The 24,648-nt window shown below is 41.6% G+C and overlaps 1 protein-coding gene across 4 annotated transcripts in view; it reads right to left on the bottom strand.

The window, feature by feature from the left end:
• GPAT3 (glycerol-3-phosphate acyltransferase 3) overlaps positions 1-24,648 on the bottom strand; it is a 75,150-nt gene that overhangs the window by 44,728 nt on the left and 5,774 nt on the right. For all 4 annotated transcript variants that reach the window (XM_033214203.1, XM_033214202.1, XM_033214200.1 and 1 more), the window contains one exon: positions 21,471-21,537. In XM_033214203.1, the coding sequence (XP_033070094.1) occupies positions 21,471-21,537 (67 nt within the window). The remainder of the gene's footprint in view (positions 1-21,470; positions 21,538-24,648) is intronic.

A 24,648-nucleotide genomic window follows, 5' to 3' on the forward strand; every position in this document is an offset into this window, starting at 1 on the left:
CTGAATTAGACACTGGCACAGTAAATGGTTCATATCAATTTGGGGTTGAAGGGTTACCCATATGTCTTGGGAGTAGTCCACATTGTCTGCATCTTTCTCATGAGGCTTGGTTTGTTTGCTATAACCATAGTCATATCTCTGCCTTTACTATGATTATTGTGGCTCAAAGTTTTAAGTATAATCATACTGCAGTACTTAATGAAACTCTACCAACTACATTATCTTTATGCCCTATCCCTGATGTGTCCAGAGGTGTTTCCCAATTAGAGTGGACTAGGTGTAGAGGTAGTGGGCCGTGATTATTATTAGAAGCAAAAGGAGGGCCGGGCGCGGTGGCTCAAGCCTGTAATCCCAGCACTTTGGGAGGCCGAGACGGGCGGATCACGAGGTCAGGAGATCGAGACCATCCTGGCTAACACGGTGAAACCCCGTCTCTACTAAAAACTACAAAAAAACTAGCCGGGCGAGGTGGTGGCGCCTGTAATCCCAGCTACCCGGGAGGCTGAGGCAGGAGAATGGCGAGAACCTGGGAGGTGGAGCTTGCAGTGAGCTGAGATCCGGCCACAGCACTCCAACCTGGGTGACAGCGCAAGACTCCGTCTCAAAAAAAAAAAAAAAAAAAGAAGCAAAAGGAAAAAGTCATAATTATCTTATCACAGATTGGAGTGTACATGGAGATTTTCAAACTAAATTTAGTCATGTCAACCTACGTTGGCATAAAGGTAATCACAGCATTGCTGCGGATGGCAACGAAACTATTATTTGGCATGATGGTGGTCCATCACCCCCTATGCCACATTTGGCTAATACTTCACAAATACAAAGTCATATTTGGAAGTTGCTAGCTGCTGGTAAACCAATGTTCACTTTCACGGGAAACATGTCCTTATGTTCTAGATATGTTATTGCATGTGTAAGAAAGCCTTACTTGTTGTTGACAGGAATTTTTAAATGGGATAATAATACAGGGGTAGTTAACTGTACAAACAATTGTACATTCTTAAGTTGTATAAATAAATACTACTTGGTGGAATAATAATTGGAATGAGTCTCATTCCGATTTATATATACTAAGAGCCAGAAAAGAAACCTGGCTACCTGTAAACTTACACGTACTTGGAGTGAATCTACTGGGGTTACTCCAATTTACAAGGTTATGCAAGATCTTGTCCACCACAGTCGGAGGATGGTTGGAATCGTTGCGACCGCGGTGATACGACTTGTAGCAATTGCTTCCACTGCCGCTGTTGCTGGATTAGCTCTACACCAGAGTATGAATTTGTGCAACAATGGCATGAACAATCACATTTGTTGTGGCAGCAACAGCGAGACATAGATGCTCATTTGACTGAACGAGTGGATAATCTGGAGCAAGTGGTTTCTTGGTTGGAAGATCAGCTAACAGTGTTAAATACCCGAGCTTTGTTAAAATGTTGTTGGAACACTACCCAATTTTGTATTACTCCTGTTCCTTTTAACAGCACTGTACATAATTGGACTGAGATAAAGAGACTTCTAATTGGTCATAATAATCTTTCCCTAGAAATACAAGAATTAACACAGAACATTTCTGAAACATTTCGCAATCAGTTACCATTGCTGACTGGTGCAGATTTGATGACTGATATTGCACAAAGTTTGACGTCTCTGAACCCTATGAGCCCTGTAAAAACTTTGCTGACCTCTATTTCTAGCAATGTATTGATTGTTGTTCTTGCTTTTGTCATTTTCACAGTCTGCTGGAGACGGTGTGAAAGGGCAAACACTGAATCCCAGCGAGCCCAACATGTAATGATGGTTTTGAAAGAAATTCAAACTTGTAAATAAAGAAAGGGGAAATGTAGAGGACTATGTGCTCGCAAACCAGACGTTCCTGATAAGTCCTGCTCTTGCAAACGAAGCAGGGTGTTCCTTCCCTGTTTGCAGGGAGGACAAAGGAGCCAGCTGCAAACGGCAGACCTTGGTGGCTTGTTTATGTGTAAACATCTTGAAAATCCAGAAAGTCAGTGAAAGGTCAGAAAAACAACAATGTGTCTTGTGACTTGGCAACATTCCACAAATAACTGTATAAAATAAAGCAGAGCGCGCCATTCAGGGCGGCCGCCATGTTTGTCTTGTCTTGTGTTGTCTTGTGTGTTCATTCCTTTGTTTAGGAAACACAGGGACCCCAACACCAGCTACTTGGGAGGCTGAGGCAGGAGAATCACTTGAACCCGGGAGGCGGAGTTTGCAGTGAGCTGAGATTGCGCCACTGTGCTCCAGCCTGAGCAACACAGCAAGAGTCCATCTCAAAAATAAATAAATAAATGAATAAATAAATAAAATGTATAATGGAATTCTGGAAATTATTGAAGATGCATCTCAAATCAGTTGGTTAAAGGATTTTTTTACAGAGTGTTGAGACAACTAGATAGACATCTGGAAAAACACACAAGAATAAATGAATCAAAGATTTTAACATAAAAATAAAACCATGAAAGTAATCAAAGAAAACTTTGGAGAATTCCCTTAAAACTTAGCAGAGGAAAAAAAAATCTTTCTACTAAAAGCTCAAAATCCAGAAGTTAGAAAAAGAAAATATTGATACATTAGACTATATAAAAATAAAAAATATCTGCACAGTAAGAAGTATGATAAGCAGAGGTAAAAATACAAATTGCAAACTGAAACAAATATTTGTCTCTCACTACAGACAAAAGCTAATCCTTTTTTTTTCTTTTTTTGTGACAGAGTCTTGCTCTGTTGCCCAGGCTAGAGTTCAGTGGTATGATCGCAGCTCACTGTAGCCACGACCACCTAAGCTCATGTGATCCTCCCACCTCAGCCTGCCAAGGAGCTGGGACTGCAGGTATGCAGCACCACATCTGGCTAATTTTTTGAGTCTTTGTAGAGACAAGGTCTTGCTATGTTGTCCAGGCTGGTCTTGAACTCCTAGGCTCTAACTATCCTCCCACCTTAGCCTCCAAAACTGCTAGGATTATGGGCCTGAACTACCACACCCACCACTAATCATTTTAATATATGAAAAGGTCCTAGAAAACAAAGAAACAGAACAGCCTGATAGAACAAAGGTCAAAAAACAGGAGTAGATAGTTCCCAGAAAAATTAATGCAACTGACCCTTAAACATGAAAACATGTTCAAACACACACTCTTTATCAGAGAAATGCTAATCAGAACCCAACTGCGTTTCCATTTCTTGTCTATTGGATTGGCACAAATCCAAAAGTTAGACATACATTTACAACATTGGTGAAGCTGTGGGGAGACAGGCACTTGCATACACTCCTAGCGGGAACTCATAGCCCCACTAGCCTCCATAATAGAGGTCATTATGGAGGGCAGTTTGACACTATCAATCCAAATCACGCATGTTCTCTGACAGAGCAATCCTATTGCTAAGAATTCATGTTACAGATATATTTATTTCAGCATCATTTTTTAAGCAGCAAAGGTTGGGGACTACTGGTAAACTGAACTATTTGCATTCATATAATGAAATTTCTTACAACTCTTAAAAAAGAAGAAACTTTCTAAGTAATAATATAGAAAGGTTTATGGGGTATATAATAAGTGAAGAACACAAGGCTCAGAATATTGTTTATAGGACATCATGTTTGGTGTTAGCAAGTCAAGAAAATAATAAATACTTGGCTGGGCACAGTGGCTCATGCCTGTAATCTCAATACTTTGGGAGGCCAAGGCGGGTGGATCACCTGAGGTCAGGAGTTCGAGACCAGCCTGGCCAACATGGTAAAACCCCGTCTCTACTAAAAACACAAAAATTAGTTGGCTGTGGTGGTGCACACCTATAATCCAAACTATTCAGGAGGCTAAAGCAGGAGAATCGCTTGGACCTGGGAGGCGGAGGCTGCAGTTAGCTGAGATTGTGCCATTGCATTCCAGCCTGGAGACAGAGTGAGACTCCATCTCAAAAAAAGAAAAGAAAAGAAAAGAATAAATACTTGCATTAGAATAACATGTTTGTGATGTAATAGAATAAAGAAACAATAGAAAGATACATAAGAAACTAACTTGGGATAGAGGTAGTCAGTAATAGGAGTGGAAGCTACATTTATTAAAGCATATGTTTTTAAATTGCTACAATTTCTGACCAATGTGAGTTTATTACTTACGCAAAAAATTAAAACGTTTTCAAAATGAGTGAAACCCAAATTTAAAGTGTTTACACAATAACTTGCATACATATATCCTTTGTGTGTTTGTCCACTAGCACTAGCCCTCCCAGAATAACATCAGTCTGATGGCTCAGCATGTCCTCAGAATTGTAAAGATCAAACAAAGTAAAACTGGATTATGGTGCCTTCCACATAACTAGTGTTGCAGGAGGTCAGGGACCCCAAACAGAGGGACCGGCTGAAGCCACGGCAGAAGAACAAAAATTGTGAAGATGTCATGGACATTTATTAGTTTCCCAGATTAATACTTTTATAATTTCTTATGCCTGTATTTACTGCAATTTCTGAACATAAATTGTGAAGATTTCATGGACACTTATCACTTCCCCAATCCCCTTGGGATTTCCTATGCCTGTCTTTAATCTCTTAATCCCGTCATCTTCTTTGTAAGCTGAGGAGGATGAATGTCGCCTCAGGACCCTGTGATTGTGTAAACTGCACAAATTGTTTGTAGAGTGTGTGTGCTTGAACAATACGAAATCTGGGCATCTTGAAAAAAGAAGAGAATAACAGTAATGTTCAGGGAACATCAGAGATAAGACTTCCAGCTGCCGGTGAGCTGGCTGGAACAGAGCCATATTTCTCCTCTTTGAAAAGCAAATAGGAGAAATATCACTGAATTCTTTTTCTCAGCAAGGAACATCCCTGAGAAAGAGAATGTGCCCTGAGGGGACAGGAGTAATAACTAGAAATAACTAGAAATCAGTTATTGGGTGTCTAATATCTCCTAGGCTCTCCTAACCTCCTGCCTTTGCTTACAATTTCTTCTACCAGATGCCCCTTTCCCTGAAATCATTCTCAGTTTTCACATCAGTAGAACTCTATTGTCTTGTTTCTTATTTTCCTTGAGCTCATGACTCCATTCATTACATAAGGGGTTGTCTTAAATGATTATAAGCAAAGACCAAAAAATGACCAATTTATATCAAACTTAGGAAATATTTCCAAATTTCTAAAATTAAATCAGGCTTGTATTAAAGAACATGATAGATGCCTTGTCCTATGGAGATAAGGATGGAAGGGCAAGGCAATGCTCTCTCTTTTTTTTTAACCCAAAAAGGGAAGAAAAAGGACATTAGTTACGTTATCTTTCTCAATTACAAAATGCCTGTTTTTTACTCTCCTTCACACAAACCCTGATACACATGCTTCTTTATTGATTAGCACTGTTGGGCTTATACTTCTTGTGCAGGACGCCAGTGGAACATCAGATGCTGAATACCAGCACATGCTCTAATTTTGCAATCCCTGCTCACATCATACACTTGATATCATTTGTGGGAGGTCATGTGGGTCAGCCTACACACTGGCAAGTAAACTCACTGATTTGGACAATGAGTCAGTGAAAACGAGGATGTTATTTTATTTTAGCACATTTGTGCCAACGTCATTGCAGAGGCAAGAAGAAGAAGGGATATGAATGATACACTGACAGATATCAAATTAACAAATAAAAAGCTTACCAATCTTGAAAAAAAAAGGAACATGCACTTACACCTTGCAAAGACTTTAAGTACTTTACATATTCTACCATGCATGTTACTAATTACACATAGCCAAAGCCTGTAATCTCTTTCTGGCATTAATCTCCTTTTTTCAAAAAATTCTGTTTTGTTATATTAAAATGATAGCCTCTGGAATTCATTATCAGTTTCTCTCCACTTAAACCAACAGAATACTGCTGGTTGCAAAAGGATACTAGAAATCACCCCTCACTGTGCTGTTTTCTCTAATAACTTGAAGAAGGGTGTCATTTGCTATGTGTATACACTGTCTCCAAAATACATTAACTTCTTATAAAGGCCTGATGCCAGTTGTATTAGTCTGTTCTCACATTGTTATAAAGAAATACCTGAGGTTGGGTAATTTATAAGAAAAGAGGTTTAATTGGCTCACGGGTCTGCAGGTTGTACAGGAAGCATGGCAGCATCTGCTTCTGGGGAGGCCTCGGGAAACTTACAATCATGGCAGAAGGCAAAAGAGGGGACAGGCACATCACATGGCCAGAGCAGGAGCAAGAGAGAGAAGGAGGGGAGGTACCACACACTCAAATAACTACATCTTGCGAGAACTCATTCACTGTCATGAGGACAGTACTACGGGGATGGTGCTGAACCATTCATAAGAACCCACTCCTGTGATCTAATCACCTCCCTTCAGGCTCCACCTCCAACACCAGGGATTATATTTCAACATGAGATTTGGGCGGGGACACATCCAAACTGTATCACCAGTATTCCTCCAAGTTGCAGTCCTCTGCATAGAGTGCTTTTCCCCATATACTTAAAGGTAAAGGGGCCAAAGTATCCCACCCACAAAAATCTGTCCTCAGTATCCTCTGCATCCTCATGCTTCAGGGTCCACTCCTATTTCTCAGGTGAAATGAGCAGGTACGTATGACTGTGATGTCACTTAAATTAAAAAAAAAAAAATTAAACAAAAATAAAGAAGAAATGAGCAGGTATGGGCTGCCTGGGCACCACACCAGAGAAGCTCAGAGGCCAGGCCCACCCACCCCGGGGAGAAATACTGAGGCTTAAACTGGTGAAAAACAGGCCACACCACACTTTCCTCTTGCTCTTGTTCACCAGCTGTTCCTCAGAAATTACAGAAGATGTAAAGGTCTACTGGTTTGCTCCCTGAGGGACCTTCTGGAAACTTCATGGGCCTGCAGGCAATCAAAGCTCTTCTTTCACCAGCCCAGTCTTTGGGGGGAGAAAAACACAGAGCTTTGAGGAAGAGAGCAGGAACACCAGGCACCCGGTCTAGAAAAGTCAGTGAAGGGGGTCCACGGTGGAGCTTCCACTATACTATTCTGAGGCTGCCTCGCAAAGACCAAAGCTCCTGCCTAAAGGTTTTGCCTGCTCCCTGGGCATCCAGACATCACTGGCTTTTTCTTACTGCAACCCAAAGAAAGGATTCTGTCTAATCACAAGTCCAATTGGCTGTTTCCTTTCTCTGAGCCCAAAAGCCTGCTCTCAATGAACAGAAGCACTGTTATCTACTTCCATCTCCCCAGCCTTCTGTGTACAAAGCATGCCTTGCCACCTGCCCCCCTCACCTTTTTGTTCATATGAGAATGCATGGGTCCCAGGAGCTTCAGTGAGAGGACAGAGAAAAATGGGAAATTCCATTACCAAAACTTTTTAGAGAAAGAAGAAAAGGCAAAGGAGAATGGAAGGATTGTTGATACTCGCTGGCAGATTAAAAGAACTGATGAAGAACTTTCCTGCTTTCTCCGGGCGCAGTGGCTCACACTTGTAATCCCAGCACTTTGGGAGGCCGAGGCGAGTGGATTGCCTGAGCTCAGGAGTTCGAGACCAGCCTCGGCAACACAGTGAAACCCCATCTCTACTAAAATTAGCCGGGCATGGCAGCATGCGCCTGTAATTCCAGCCACTTGGGAGGCTGAGGCAGGAGAATCAAGTGAACCCGGCAGGCGGAGGTTGCAGTGAACAGAGACTGGGCCACTGCACTCTAGCCTGGGTGACAGAGCAAGACTCCATTCCCAAAAAAAAAAAAAAAATCCTGCTTTATCTGCTATATACTAAGTAATCCATATGAGATAGTCCCACAATTACAAACACTGCCTAAAGAAGGATTTAAAAATAAACAGACATTTAAAATTTTTATAGAGAGGTTTTTACAACCAAGATGACAAGGCACTGTTAAGAAAATGAAGAGCTTTGTTATATAACTTATACCTCTCCCAAAATTCTAAACTATGTATCCTACTTGTAAAAGATCTCATATAATCTACCTGCTAATCTGGTCCAGTTTTCTAATCATTTTTTGCTAATAAGAAGTTTTTTCTTATATACAATATAATTCTTTTATTTCCATTTAAGCCAATCATTTTGTTCCACCTCTTAAGAATTTGAGAAACCGTGGGTTTGCTTCCTCTTTCCATCTTAGTTAACCAACTTAATATGAGTCATCCCTTGGTTTTTCTCTAAATTCAGTAATCAGCCTTCACAGATCTCATTTAACAGATTCACAGATCTCTTAACCATTTTTTAGGCTTCAGAATTTCCTCTTTACCACCCTTAATATGAACAGTAAACCTGGGTTTATCTATGCTTTTACATCAAAGCCAAACTGCTTTGTTTTTAGGGCCTCCAGAACCCAATCTTGCCTACCTACAACTTTATTTCTATGTTTTGTCCCTTCTTTAAACTAAATACACTCCCATTGCTAATTAAGCTATTCCCTCATCCCTCCAGTTTAGACAGTCTTCTCACTTTATTTAATCCCAATCCATCTCCACATGGCCACTTCAACACCAACATATCCACCAAAAAACATTTTCCAGTGTCCCCCATCCAAAATGATCTCCTTTCACACTGCATGCAGAAACCAGGGTGAGTGGTTCAGTCATGGCTGTGTAGTTGAACGTGCTGGTTCTGTTATGCATTGCAGCATCTTTTTAGGTTCTATGTTTTGCCTTGTTTTTCACTGTCTGGTTGTCTAAACCTCTGCCTCTGTCATTATGTGGCACGCCTTTATCACATAACCCAGCCCAGTTTTTTTAATCCCATTTTAGAGCATCATCTATGGGTAAACAATCTTGAAAGTAGCTCCGCTCTCTGATAGCTCATTCATCAAAACTATCAAGATGACTTTTTTTTTTTTTGAGACAGAGTATTGCTCTGTCGCCTAGGCTGGAGTGCAGTGGTATGATATTGGCTCACTGCAACCTCCGCCTCCTCAGTTCAAGTGATTCTCCTGCCTCAGTCTCCCTAGTAGCTGGGATTACAGGAATGCACCACCATGCCCAGCTAATTTTTTAAATTTTTAGTAGAGATGCGATTTCACCACGTGGGCCAGGCTGGTCTTGAACTCCTGACCTCAGGTGATCCACCCGCCTCGGCCTCCCAAAGTGCTGGTATCTCAGGCATGAGCCACCACACCCAGGCAAGATGACTTTAAAATCTGGTTTCCTACATTGTTTAAAACTCTTAAGAGTCTCCAATCAACTACATTGCCTTTTACATTATGTCAAATTCATCAATACTACCTCAAACAATAAAATCAAATGCATGCCAAAACCCAGTTACTCAACAGGTTCCCCAACTCTCAGTTAGTGACCCTCTCTGGTACACAGCGTGAGAACCCCTGTCTACCCTCCAGATGAGAGGTGGTGCAAAGGCCAGCTCCAAAACAGTGAGACATGAGTAGCTCTCTGCTGGGTTGCATGAAAGAGTTCTGAGGCCATATCACAGTTTAGGGCATCTTGTCCAACCCATGGCCTGTGGGCTGCATATAAATTTGTGTCAGGCCACTTTGAATGTGGCCCGACACAAATTTATAAACTTCCTTAAAACATTATGAAATTTTTTTGCAATTTTTTTAAGCTCACCAGCTATTGTTAGTGTTAGTGTATTTTATGTGTGGCCCAAGACAATACTGCTTCTTCCAATGTGGCCCAGGGAAGCCAAAAGACTGGATATCCCTGAGTTAGAGTCAGATTTCATCAACTAGTGATGTCTGCCAGGATGATGGCAAGGGAACAGGCAGAATGGATTTGCTAACCCTGTTATTTGGGATTACAATAGAATCAAAAGTTTTACTAAAATAAAGGTAACTTCAATGCTCCCATTTCTACATGGTTTGTATATTTGTAATAGAACAATCTGTACCCCTCCCCTTTTTTTATAACTGAGTTATTTTCTGCTAGCATCTCTCAGTTATTAAAATCAAGTTAAAAGTACCGCCATAGACTAAATGTTTGCATCTGCTAAGACTAATGTGTTGAGACCTAATCTCCAATGTCAGAGTATTTGGAGGTGGGACCTCTGAGAGGTAATTAGATTATGAGGGTGGAGCTTCGTAAATGGGACTATTGCCCTTATAAGAAAGGTCCTAGGCCAGGCGTGTTGGCTCACGCCTGAAATCCCAGCACTTTGGAAGGCCAAGGTGGGTGCATCACAAGGTCAGGAGATCGAGACCATCCTGGCTAACACGATGAAACCCCATGTCTACTAAAAATACAAAAAATTAGCCTGGTGTGGTGGCGGGTGCCTGTAGTCCCCACCTACTTGGGAGCTGAGGCAGGAGAATGGCATGAAACTGAGAGGCGGAGCTTGCAGTGAGCCAAGATTGAGCCACTGCACTCCAGCCTGGGCGACAGAGTGAGAATAGTCTCAAAAAAAAAAAAGAAAGGTCCTAAAAAGATCCCTTACTCCCCCCATCATGTGAGGTTACAGCAAAAGGACAGCTCTGTACAAACCTGTACAAATAGGAAGCTGGGCCTTGATCTTGGGCATTCCAGCCTCCGGAACTGTGAAAAATCAATGTTTGTTATTTATAAGCCACCCACTCTATGGTATTTTGTTATAGCAGCCTGAGTGGACTAAGAAAAAAACCAAGCTAGAAGCAATAAATTTACTTTTTTTTTTTTTTGAGAAAGGTAGATGAGAAAATCTATTTCTTTTTTCATCATTACATATTCCAGTAGTTCTCCAAAAACTTACAAAATAATCAATGCTGATTATAAAATAGGAAAATTTTAACCCCAAAATATAAGTATTAGCCACATAATTAACTGTGAATTTTGATGCATAAATGGGGCTGGGGGTGGAGCTGTGGACACTAATCAGTTGTCAGTTAGCACTGAAAAAAAAAAAAAAAACAGTGTTGAGAACAACAGGCAGAGTTCCTCTTTTTTTTTTTTTTTTCTTTTTCTTTTTCTTTTTTTTTCTTGAGACTAAGTCTCACTGTATCACCCAGCCTGGAGTGCAGTGGTGCAATCTCGACTCACTGCAACCTCCGCCTCCTGGGTTGGAGCGATTCTCATGCCTAAACCTCCCAAGTAGCTGGGATTACAGCTGCGCACCACCATATCCGGCTATTTTTTTGTATTTTAGTCAAGACAGGGTTTCACCATGTTGGCCAGAATGGTCTCAACAGAGTTCCATTTTAATGACTAACATTTTAACAACCTACTCAACACACAGTTGACCCACATCTTGGCTGGCAGCCCACATTAACTCTGTTGATTTGGACACAGCTAATTTGATTAAACAAGAAATCCCACAACACAGAAGCATTCATAAAACTCCACTGTCAAATGAACCATCAGTTCACTTAAAATGTCAGCCTTGTGGTTTGGCATGTATGTATAGTATCTTTGATTGTAATGCTAAACATTCTTAATCGATTTGTTTCTTCAAAAATGTCATTGATGACGAGGACAAACTGTTACGAGCTTCCTGGTAAGTGACTACATAATAAGAAAAAAACAAACTGACTTTTCTTCTACTATACTCTCACCACAACACAGAACACTCCTGTCACCCCAGATGTGTGGGTTTTTCTCCCACACCAAACAATTTTTCAACACCAGCTAGATGTCCCATAAATCAATTAAATGTTGACACTATCTACCTGGAGTTAGAGTCAAATCCCACAAATGAAGGGCTCAGTTCTACAAGACCACTTCCACTTCAGGTGTCAATTGCAAGTTCAAGCCTTTGGTACTTCTGATCTACCAGCTATAAATTGAGGGTTCCCATAGCCCCTTCTTCAGATTCAGTCATTTGCTAGAATGGCTCACAGAACTCAGGGAAACACTTTATTTACTAGTGCTGATTTATTACAAAGGATATTTTAAAGCATGCAAATGAACAGCCAGATGAAGACTGCACAGACGACAAGCTTCAGAAGGGTCCCAGCACAGAAGCCTCTGTTCCCATGAAGCTGGGGTGCACCTCCCACCAGGCACCTGGATGTGTTCAACAATCTGGAAGTTCTCTAAACCCTGTCTTTCTGAGTTTTTATGGAGGCTTCAGGACATCAGCATGATCAATTAAATCATTGCCCTTTGGGGAGCAATATGGAGGGGAGATGAAAGTTCCAACCCTCTAATCACAAATTTGGCCCCCCTGGCAATCAGCCACTAGCCATCCTGAGGCTATCCAGGTGCTCCCAGCCACTAGTCATCTCAACAGCATATACAAAGATACTATCACTTATCACTGCAGAGATGCCAAAGGTTTTAGGACCTATGTGGCAGGAAAGGGAGAGGGAGCAGAAGTCCAACACGTATTTCTTATTATATCACAGTGACAAAGCCAATTCTCAGAAGAGGAGGCCAGGCATGGTGGCTCACACCTGTAATATCAGCACTTTGGGAGGCTAAGGCAGGTGGATCACCTGAGATAAGGAGTTCAAGACCAGCTTGGCCACATGGCATAACCCAGTCTCTACTAAAAATACAAAAATTAGCCAGGCATGGTGGCGTGCGCCTATAGTCCTGGCTACTCAGGAGGCTGAGGCAGGGGAATCACTTGAACTCGGGAGGCAGAGGTTACAGTGATCCGAGATTACGCTACGGCACTCCAGCCTAGGTGACAGAGCAAGACTCCATCTCAAAAAAAAAAAAAAAAGAAAGAAAAGAAAAGAAGAGGGAGCTTCCATTCCATGTGTAGAAGAGTCACCTTAAACATCAAAAGGAGAATCAGAAAGTATGGCCCATAGGAGCTAGTAAGGAAGGCATAGTAAGAGAGTAGCAGGAAGTGGTAACAGGGGCTTTTGAGTAGAACAGACAAACTGGGATTTTTTTCAAGCTGCCTTTGACCAGTCATGCAATGTAGAGCAAGTAAAATGATGATTAACAAGACCCCCTCATGTATAATAAATAATTTGGAAGAGCGGGGCCAATGTTTAACAAATGGTGGTGACTATGATTACTATTATTGACAGGTTCTTGCCTAAAAGAAAAAAACAAAATAAAGAAGCTTTGGAGTTTTAATTGGGGTTTTTCTCTGGGAGATAAAGAGACCAGGAGATATACAGAGGGTGGGGAGCCTGGTTTGGGAAATACTTCTAAAATGACAAGCTGGATTTTCAGTGCGGTAGATACTGGCTAAGAGGTCTGCCCCTATCAACAGTGAAGAGAACTTCCCTAAATAAATAAGGCAGGCAGCCTTTAATCCGAGCACTTTGGGAGGCCAAGGTGAGAGCCTGAGCCCAGGAGTTACAAACCAGGCTGGACAACAAGATGAGACCCCGCCTCTGCAAAAAGGAAAAAATTAGCCAGGCTTGGTAGTGCATACCTGTGGTCTCCCAGCTATTTAGGAGGATGAGGTGGGAGGACAGCTTGAGTCTGGGAGGTCAAGGTTACAGTAAATAGTGGTCCTTACTACTGCACTCTAGCCTAGGCAACAGAGGGAGACTCTGTCTCCCTAAATAAATAAATAAAAGGCTATGTATTTTTGAGTTGACCATAAGTGACTATTGTCTGACCCTATTATCTTCTCACTCTCAAATATTCTATTCTATTCTATTATTCTATTCGATTATTCTATTCTATTCTATTCTATTCTATTCTATTCATTTTGACACAGGCTCTCACTCTGTCGCCCAGGCTGGAGTGCAGTGGTGCGATCTCAGCTCTCTGCACCCTTGACCTCTCGGGTTCAAGAGACCTTCTCACCTCAGAGTCCTGAGTCACCATGCCTGACTATTTTTCGTAGTTTTTGTAGAGACGGGGTTTCACCATGATGCCCAGGCTGGTCTTGAACCCCTGGGCTCAAGCAATCGACCTGCCTTGGCCTCCCAAAGTGCTGGGATTACAGGTGTGAGCCACTGCGCCGGGCCTCAAATAATCTTTGAATCTCAGTTCTCACTCAACCTTTTCAAACCTCCACAACTCTGAGATGCAGGTACTCTCTTCCAAGCTGCTGAGGGGTTTTGGACTAATGCAGCTAAATCACCAACCAGAACTTCAGCAGTTAGTGCTAGAGACAGAAAATTTTAAAACTAATTTCACTCAAAATAGAGGTAAGGCACAGGAATATTATCCATGTTGTTACCACTATTCGAAAAGAAAAACAATCTAAAAAATAATTCAAGACATTTTATGAATGTCCTAGCTAGTTTCCTTAGATGGGAGCCTTCCTTTCTGTGATTCAAGGCTTATTTCCCTCTCTTCACACCCATCACTTCGCAATGCAGTTACAAGACCATAGCTCTGATCTGACCTTTTACCTTCTCATTTCCTGCCAGAACCACTTCATCCTGCTCATTCATCAGTGGTCAAAGTTAAATGCTAAGTCATTTAGTTTCAGAGGTTTAGAGCACTGCCTTAGTCACTTCAGGCTGCTATAACAAAGTACCATAGCCTGGGTAGCTTACAAAAAACAGAAATTTATTTTCCCACAGGTCTGGAGCCTGGAAGTCTAAGATCAGGGGGCCAGTGGGGTCAGGTTCTGGTGAGGGCTCTCTTTCCGATTTCCAGATGGCTATCTTCTCACTGTGTCCTCACATGGTGGAAGGCGCTAGACAATTCCCTGGGGCCCCTATTTATAAGGGCATGAATCCCACTCATTATGGTTCTACCTTCATGACTTAATTACCTCCCAAAGGCCCCACCTCCTAATACCATCGCTTTGGGTGTTAGGATATCAACATATCAATTTAGGTAGGGGGGACATAAACATTCAGTCCATAAAGCACAGTTATATGCCAGTCTCTAATCCACTTTAAAGTAAAGCTCCCTCCAAAATAGATGAGTATGTTCTCATCAGATTATGAGGCAGGGCCGGGCGCGGTGGCTCAAGCCTGTAATCCCAGCACTTTGGGAGGCCGAGACGGGCGGATCACGAGGTCAGGAGATCGAGACCATCCTGGCTAACATGGTGAAACCCCGTCTCTACTAAAAAATACAAAAAACTAGCCGGGCGAGGTGGCAGGCGCCTGTAGTCCCAGCTTACTTGGGAGGCTGAGGCAGGAGAATGGCATAAACCCGGGAGGCAGAGCTTGCAGTGAGCTGAGATCCGGCCACTACACTCCAGCCTGGGCAACAGAGCGAGACTCCATCTCAAAAAAAAAAAAAAAAAAAGACTATGAGGCAAAGTCTGAAGGAAGATTTCTTTGTCTGCTTCTATCTTTCCTTAAGGAACCTGCCTCCTCTTCTACCATCTGCTAACCCTGCTGCTCATCTAACCAACCCCACCTAAGTCTTACTTTGTCGTTCCATTCTTCCCCAAATCAACCACCAAAAACTGTAGAAATCAAATTCTGCTCCTTCAAGGGCCTACTTATTAGAAAACTAAAATCATGCTAATGATAGTGGGTACCAATACACTAATGCATTCTTCTCTAGGAGCAGTGATTCACAAATGAGCAGGGTGGGGTGAGGGAAGGAGAGAGAAGTGCCCTGGCAATGTCTGCACACATTTTGGTTGTCACAAACGGGAGTGTGCTACTGTCTGTCATCTACTGGGTAGAGGCCAGAGATACTGCTGAACATCTCACATTGTACAGGACTGTTCCCCACAACAAATAATTACCCAATCCAAAGTATCAGTAGTGTTGAGGTTGAGAAAACCAGCTCTAAGAGGTAATGTATTTTTATTAAAAACTCCTTTGTTCCATAGGTTTAAGTTTAAATTCCAGGCACTGGTCAGGCTGAATGGAGCTGTTCTGGAGCAGATAACCATCAAATCACACCTCAAGAAGGTACCTATCTTCCATTCATATATAACTAGTTCTATTTGTCAGAATAAACATTAGCTGAATGATTACTAATGTTTTATTTGGTTGGGGTTTTCTATTTTTTATGTTTACAATATAAATTTAACCCCCCAAAATGAGTTTAACAATTCAGGGCGCAGTGGCTCACGCCTGTAATGCCAGCACTTTGGGAGGCCTAGGTGGGCGGATCATGAAATCAGGAGATTGAAACCATCTTGGCCAACATGGTGAAACCTCATCTCTACTAAAAATGTAAAAATTAGCCAGGTATGGTGGTGCATGCCTGTAATCCCAGATACTTAGGAGACTGAGGTGGGGGAATCTCTCAAACCCGGGAGGCAGAGGTTGCAGTGAGCCGAAATCATACCATTGCACTCCAGCCTGGGCAACAGAGCCAGGCTCCATCTCAAAAATAATAATAATAATAATAATAATAATAATAAATATATACAAAAATTAGCCAGGTGTGGTGGCGCACCCCCGTAATTCCAGCTACTCAGGAGGCTGAGGCAGGAGAATTGCTGGAACCTGGGAGGCAGAGGTTGCATGCAGTGAGCCAAGATTGCACCACTGCTCTCCAGCCTGGGCGATAGAGTGAGACACTGTCTTAAAAATAATAATAATAGGCCGGGCGCGGTGGCTCAAGCCTGTAATCCCAGCACTTTGGGAGGCCGAGACGGGTGGATCACGAGGTCAGGAGATCGAGACCATCCTGGCTAACACGGTGAAACCCCGTCTCTACTAAAAATACAAAAACTAGCTGGGCGAGGTGGCGGGCGCCTGTAGTCCCAGCTACTCGGGAGGCTGAGGCAGGAGAATGGCGTAAACCCGGGAGGCGGAGCTTGCAGTGAGCTGAGATCCGGCCACTGCACTCCAGTCCGGGAGACAGAGCGAGACTCCGCCTCAAAAAAAAAAAATAAAATAAAATAATAATAATAATAATATATATTATGTATTAATAATATATATTTCACATACTAATACATGTTTCATATATATATGACAAGTTTATATATTTCACATACTAATACATGTTTCATATATATATATATATGACAACTTCCTGTATTTTATCAATAAGATAACCCCATTAGATGCATTATACTTCATATTCTTGAGGGCAACACATACTGGTTTGTATTCACAGAGTGTACACCATTAATTAAGTTAGCTAATTTAGACTATCAAAAACGGCCTGCCCAAAACAAAATAAGTGTATAAAAATATTCCTCAAATTTCTTTCTTTTTCTTTTTTTTTTTTTAGATAGGTCTCACCATTTTGCCCTGGCTACCCTCGCACTCCAGATCCTCCCCCTTCAGCCTCCCAAGTGTCTGGGACTATAGGCATGCATGACCCCACCTGACTTCATATTTCTCAAACTTCTGTCACAAAATATGATCCCATATTTTTCTATGAATGTATAAGATTTTATTAATGTTCATATAACCAATGTATACAGGATTTCAAGTAGTTAAGTCAATTGCCTCACAGAAAAAAATTCTCAAAGTAAAATTAGAGGGCCATGTTAGGCAACCTGAATTCTCTCTGAAGAGGTATAACAACAGAAGTTTCACCTTAGTATCTTCTCCTTTTTGAGTGTTTAGGTGGGCAAAAGAGACTTGGGGGCATGAGATACAATGCAGAGAGAAATTCAGCACAGGGGCTAAATCAACAGCAGGCCATGCGACCACAGTCTTCGTGTGCAGTGCTGCTGGAGCAGGGGATGGTGTAGGACTTGCAGTGATTGTGTGCACTTTGTGGCCAACAATGCTGAATCACACCAGCATCACCCTCTAAGGGAACAATGCCAAAGGACAAGCTACCACCTCTATGTATTTGTGGCGTTTATGACTCACTCCCAGTAAATGCAGGCCTTTATTCATGCTTGGTGACTTTTCATGGTAATCATTCAAAATGTCCTAGTGTCATAATGCAATTAGAGTAGAATTCATCTTGAGTCACTAAAATTACATAATTACTAATATTAATCACAATTACTATCAAAGCTATGAACCAAATTCAAACTCAAACCTAACAGCATCATAATCCCTGAAAATCAGATGCCCAAAGAGTAAGGCCAGTGCCTCTTAAAAGTCAAACGATCCTTTGTATATTTAAAACAGACTAAAATAAAAGTTGCTAAGATCTCAGTCAGACCAAGTCCCAGGGTCCGAGGAGATGCATTTGTCCTGTGGCTGGAGCAACAAAAGCACAGCTGATACAAAGGAGCAAACAAGCCATTATTCTTGTATTTTCTTGTCCTAGCCTTCTACGCTGTGGCTCTAGTACTTCTGCTTTCAGGGGACAAAACTAGGGTAGAAGGGTAACTATATTCTCTACTGAAGTTTAATGCTCAGAATAAAAGAGTTACTTGAAGTGGGGAAAAAGATTTACCCTTTTCTTTGTGTTAACAATGAGGAAAAGTCCTTAAGCTTAGAAGAGTAAGGTATGGCCTGGCACTATGGCTCATGGCTGTAATCCCAGCACTTTGGGAGGCTGAGGCAGGAGGACTGCTTGAGGCCAGGAATTTGGCACAATACAGCTAGACCCCATCTCAAAAAAAAAAAAGGAAGAAGAAGAAGAGGAAGGTGAAAGTGCAATAACAGAACTTCTTAACAAGATTTACCCATAATCATATCTGCAGCTCAACAAATTAAATAGCTTTTAAATAAAAGACACAGCAGAATATGACCAAAGACAGAAGAGAATTATTTAACCACAGTTAATAATTTGCCTAGGCTCACCTTTCAATTCGTTTATTCAATAAAAGCACAGAAGAAATACAATGCAAAAGGATCTAACTGGGAAGGGAGACTTGAAATGCATTTCAAAAAAAAAAAAAGTGTGTTCCACTAAATGAAAGAGCAGCAGAGGGAAGTTTTTCAGTGCAGAAAATAAGCATAACTCTCCCTCTCAGCTCCTCAAAATCTATTTTCAGGACTATAGCATTCAGACACATCTCAAAATTGTACCCACACTCCTGGGGTCCTTGGCCTGCCTGTGACCCTTGCCTAAACTTTGATACAGAGACGTGGTGCTCTCAAGGCCAAAAACTGCGCCAGCCAAGCACACAAGTACTCAATGTTTCATCATCACCCTCTATCAGTCTGTCTAGGATTGTGACACTACTTCTCAGATGACTCCAAACACTAGTATGTATCAACAGGGCACACATCCCTTACTTAATACCCCTGGTACTAAGTACCCCTGGATACCCAAGCACGAAGTCAGGAGGGGAGCAGAGTTGCATACCATGCACAGTTGTGGGATTAGCAGAGACGAAAGCAGTACATATCAGAGCCGAAATTAGATCTCACACTGTCCTTTGTTTATGCACCTATTTCAGTATTTATCACAGTGGTCGGTGAAATGCCTATCTCCCCACAGGGACCATGTCTTAATCAACTTTGGATCCTTTGTCAACCCTACATGTTGCAGTTGTTCAATAACTATGAGAGTCAATTTCCAATTTCACAGGCTACAAGGAAGGGTAGACACTCTGAATGAAATACGACAAATTTTGCGGGCATCAGCATTACTCTAAAATATTATGATTTCTATTTTCTCCTCCTGTTCACTTCCATTCTTTCCTGGAGATACCATGGAAAAGACAAAGATCGAAAACAGAAAAAGCAGATGTTTGACAAAGATTGTAATAAAAATAGTAATCCAATAAGTGTAAATATTCAAAAAGTTCTCATTTCTGCATAGGCAAAAAAAAAAAAAAAAACTAAAAACTAAATCCATGCTACTGGACCCTCTCATCTACTGATTTTTTAATCCCATCACCTGCCAAATTGAAATACTTTGTGTCCTTTAAAACTCATGGCCTGGCTGGGTGCAATGGCTGATGCCCTGTAATCCCAGCACTTTGAGAGGCCGAGGTGGGAGGATCGCTTGAGGTCAGGAGTTTGAGACCAGCCTGGCCAACATGGTAAAACCCTATCTCTACTAAAAATACAAAAATTAGCCAGGCATGGTGGCGCACGCCTGTAGTCCCAGCTACTCAGGAGGCTGAGGCAGGAAAATAGCTTGAACAGTGAGCCAAGATCTCGCCACCGCACTCCAGCCTCGGGGACAGGGTGAGACTTTGTCTCAAAAGCAGAAAATTTAATTAATTTGATGTAAATAAGAAAATTAAATTAAATTAAAATTCATGGCCCAAAACATGTACCGCAATCACCTCAATCTATTAAGGCTCACTCATTTTCTTTTTTTTTTTGAGACAGAGTCTCGCTCTGTCCCCCAGGCTGGAGTGCAGTGGCACAATCTCCGCTCACTGCAAGCTCCGCCTCCCAGGATCATGCCATTCTCCTGCCTCAGCCTCCTGAGTAGCTGGGACTACAGGCGCCCGCCACCGCGCCCGGCTAATTTTTTTTTTTGTATTTTTAGTAGAGATGAGGTTTGACCATGGTCTCGATCTCCTGACCTTGTGATCCGCCCGCCTCAGCCTCCCAAAGTGCTGGGATTACAGGCGTGAGCCATCGCGCCCGGCCAAGGCTCACTGATTTTCACTCAAGATCAACAGGTCAGTCTCACCAAGCACAACAGAAAACCAGCAAGAAAGTTTGTTCTTTCCTTAAATCATAAGGACATACATTTTTAAATGAAGTCAGAATAATTTTTTAAAATTATAGATCTGCTATATCTCAGAGAAGGTATCTGTCAATAAAAAAAGGATAAAATATAGCCAGAAATATCCAGACTTGGAAAAAATGTTATTGGTGATAATATTTTGGTGTTTAAGTATACACAATGAAGCTCTATTAGTTGCTTCAATCATTTGAAAATCATAATCCGATTATACAAAAATACTCCAATGTTTTCAGTCAAATATTTTGTTATTTCCAAAACTCGTTATAGAATACAATTTCTACAATTCCTTTTAGAAAAGCTTCCAGAAGATAAATTCCTTCCAATAAAGTATTTGATAGTTTTTTTTTTTTTTCCAAATGAGGTCTCCCTGTATTGCCCAGGCCAGAGTGCAGTGGTGTGATCACGGCTCACTACAGCCTCAACTTCCACGGTTCAAGCAATCCTCCCACCTCAGCCCCACTCCTAGTAGCTGGGACTACAGGTGCGCACCACCACGCTCAGCTAATTTTTGTATATTTTGTTGAGACGGGGTTTCACCATGTGCCCAGGCTGGTCTTGAACTCCTGAGCCCAAGCACTCTGCCCACCTCAGCCTCCTACAGTGCTGGGATTACAGGCGTGAGCCACTGCACCTGGTCAAGCATGTTTCTTTATTGCAGGACTTTTCTGAGCCTTTATTAGTATGCAATAGTACTCTCCAAAAGGAAAGTATAGTATGTGATGATTCCTAAGCTTATTTCACAAGAAAATTATTTTTTATTTCATGTATTACCAATCAGCCTTCAGCAGAAAAGAGTATTTTGAGGAACATACTTTGAGAATCACAAGTTGGTTAATGAAACCTCAATAATAGGTTTTAACTCGCAGGAAATCCCATTAGCCTTTTTCTTTTTCTTTTTCTTTTTTCTTTTGGCCATTGACTACATCTTTAAAACCATGGACAGCCATCTTCAAATACATGCCCTTAGAAAGGAAAACAATACCTATAAGAACACATAGATGAGCTAACACATATTACCACCTTTACAATAAAAAGTCCATGAAAACTCAGGCAGCTGCTATTTTACACTGACAGAATTATGAAAGATCCAAAGCGTATAGAACATACTGCTGTCTGCATATTTCAAGTTCAAATTGGGTAGGTTTACATCTACGCAATTTGAATATGGTAACAATCATAATGAAAAGGAAAACTTACCAACAGAAGCAGAGTTTTTAAGAATCGACTCCTTTGGGGTTCCTTTTTCAATTCGTATTGTGGCCCACTGTTCAAAAACAAGAAATACTAATTTAAACTGTCCCACAGACACAACATAAAATACTTCAACCATTATGATACAGAAGTGAAATTACACATCAAGCTCTGACAGTATCTGAACTAAAGAGATAACCCCAGTGAATCTCTGATGTAGCAGTATTTCAAGTCCCAAGGATACTTTTATATCAGTTACTGATAGTGCCCTAATAAAATGTGGAAAGGACAATATTTACCCTTTCGCAACCACCTCACATGCGTGGGTGTCCTGATAAATTACTCATTGACAAGGCTGTGAAGCATGGGGGGCATGAGTACAGGTCACGGCATCAAGAATGTCTGGGTTTAAAATTATTTACTCCCTATAGGCCTCTGTTTCCTCATTGAACGCCTCCCGGGTTCAAGCGATTCTCCTACCTCGGCCTCCCAAGTAGCTGGGACTACAGGCACCCACCACCAAGCCCAGCTAATTTTTGTATTTTCAGTAAAGATGGGGTTTCACTAAGTTGGCCAGTGTGGTCTCAAACTCCTGACCTCAGGTGATCCAAATGCCTCAGCCTCCCAAAGGATAATAGATCCTGTCCCATAGGGTTGCTGTCACATTAAACAAGATGACACATATAAGGGCCTAAAACGTAGGGCATAAAGTATAACAATTATTTTCACAACAAATTGGACATTCAGTAAGCTTGCAGAAAGAGGCAGCACAGACTTGGAAAGCTGGAAAGGACTCGATGAAATCATTAACTAAGGCACGATTGGCTCACGCCTGTAATCTCAGCACTTTGGGAAGCCGAGGAGGGTGGATCATTTGAGGTCAGGAGTTCAAGACTACCCTGGCCAACATGGCGAAACCCCATCTCTACTAAAAATACAAAAATTAGCCAGGCATGGTGACGCATGCCTGTAATCCTAGCTACTCTGGAGGCTGAAGCAGAATTGCTTGAACCAGGGAGGAAGAGGCTGCAGTGAGCAGAGATCAGGCCCCTGCACTCCAGCCTAGGCAAGAGTGAGACTCTCTCAAAAAAAAAAAAGAAAAAGAAATCATTAACTACAGAAAATCATCTGTCCACATGGTTACTTATGAAGATGCATAGGAAAATGTTATAATTATGAAGATCTACAGAATTTAAGAACTGGAAAACAACTCTCGTGTTGTTTTGAAGGTACCTAGGAATATAAAAAAATGTACCCGGATGTGATTTTTTTTATTTTTTTCTTTATACATATGTTACACACTTCCCAAATTATTCACTATTAACATCATAGTTCAAAAACTGCTAGTGAACTTTTCAAGTCTCTCATTCTAGAGAATCCCCAGGGCTCTTACACTAAAAAGTATTGTAATAATTAAAATTGAACATAAGCACCCTTGAAGGGGCAGAGACAATTTTTTTTTTTTTTTTTTTGAGACAGGGGCTTGCTGTAGCCTTGACCTCCTGGAGTCAAGCAATCTTCCCACCTCAGCCTCCTGAGTAGCTGGAACCACAGGCCCACATCACCACTCCCAGCTAATTTTTAGATTTTTTGTAAAAACCAGGTTTCACCTTGTCAACCAGACTGTACTTGAACTCCTGAGCTCAAGCAATCTACTGGCCTCAGCCTCCCAAAGTGCTGGGATTACAGGCGTGAGCTACCATTTTATATCGTATTTTATTTTATTTTATTTTTTGAGAAGGAGTTTCGCTCTTGTTGCCCAGGCTGGAGTCCAATGGCATGATCTCGGTTCACTGCAATCTCCGCCTCCCGGGTTCAAGCGATTCTCCTACCTCGGCCTCCCAAGTAGCTGGGACTACAGGCACCCACCACCAAGCCCAGCTAATTTTTGTATTTTCAGTAAAGATGGGGTTTCACTAAGTTGGCCAGTGTGGTCTCAAACTCCTGACCTCAGGTGATCCAAATGCCTCAGCCTCCCAAAGTGCTGGGATTACAGGTGTGAGCAACTGCACCCAGCCCAGAGACAGATTTATTAATAGGCCAAGTCAAAAACCTCAGTTATTGCTAGGCTCAAAAGAGTCTGTTGACTAGAGAGGTTAAAAATTTTTTCAAATAAGAACGTAACTGATAGAGAATAAATAACCTAAAACGTACATCAAGATCAGGGAGTAACGCATGATATCTGACTACGTCAGGACCCCTTCAAAACAACCCACAGAGCCAAACAAGAACATGCCATTTGCACTTAGAAAACAGCCTATAAATAGAGGCCAGTCTTCCCGGCTTCCAGTGACAAGTGACTAAATCATAAGACTCAGTCTTAATCTGATTGCATCCTGTTATCTTTTGCGGATTTAGTGCACGAGTTCTCAAACTCTGGACTAATACCACTCAGCTTTTCTCAACTGAAGTAACTATTTCCATAGTTTTTTACTTAAAGCTTCAGGGCCTATTATCATTTGTAAGTAAACCAAAGATATAACTAAAATAAAATGTTGTAAACAGTCAATCATTGTTCATTTCAGACTCATTTTTCTTCATTGTGGGCAAGTGATTTTATATTTTATACAAACAGTAGTTACCTTAGACTAGAACTATTATTCCAGGCTCATATGATGGAAAATGCTGGTATTCTGTGCCTGTTAATGGGCTGAATTATGTCCCTCTAAAATTCATATGTTGAAGCTCTAACCCCCAGTACCTCAGAATGTGACTTATATTTACAGATAGGGTCTTCAAAGGGTGACTACGTTAAAAGGAAGCCCTCAGGGTGGGCCCTGATCCAATCTGACTGATGTTCTTGTAAGAGGAGAAAACTTGGACACACAAATAGACACAAGGATGTGAGCACAGAGAGAAAGGGCCATGTGAGGATACCACACCTTCTTGCTAGAAGGCAGTCACATGCAAGCCTAGGAGAGAGGCCTCAGAATGAGGCTAAACCTGTTGACACCTCGATCTTGAACCTCTAGCTTCCAAAACTGAGAAAATAAATTTCTGTTGTTTAGGCCACCAGTCTGTGGTACTTTGTTATGGCAGCTCTAGCAAACTAATACAGTGACATTCCTCAAAAAGCATGATCTGCTCAAAAGCACTCCATGTTCTGGCACCAGACAAGTTTCAGAATGCATTCCGTCTCCTGAAATGATAGCTCTAAAGGTCTACCCTGCATAACACAATTACT

Source organism: Trachypithecus francoisi, unplaced genomic scaffold (genome assembly GCF_009764315.1).
Source record: "Trachypithecus francoisi isolate TF-2019V2 unplaced genomic scaffold, Tfra_2.0 Lachesis_group1, whole genome shotgun sequence".
NCBI lineage: Eukaryota > Metazoa > Chordata > Mammalia > Primates > Cercopithecidae > Trachypithecus > Trachypithecus francoisi.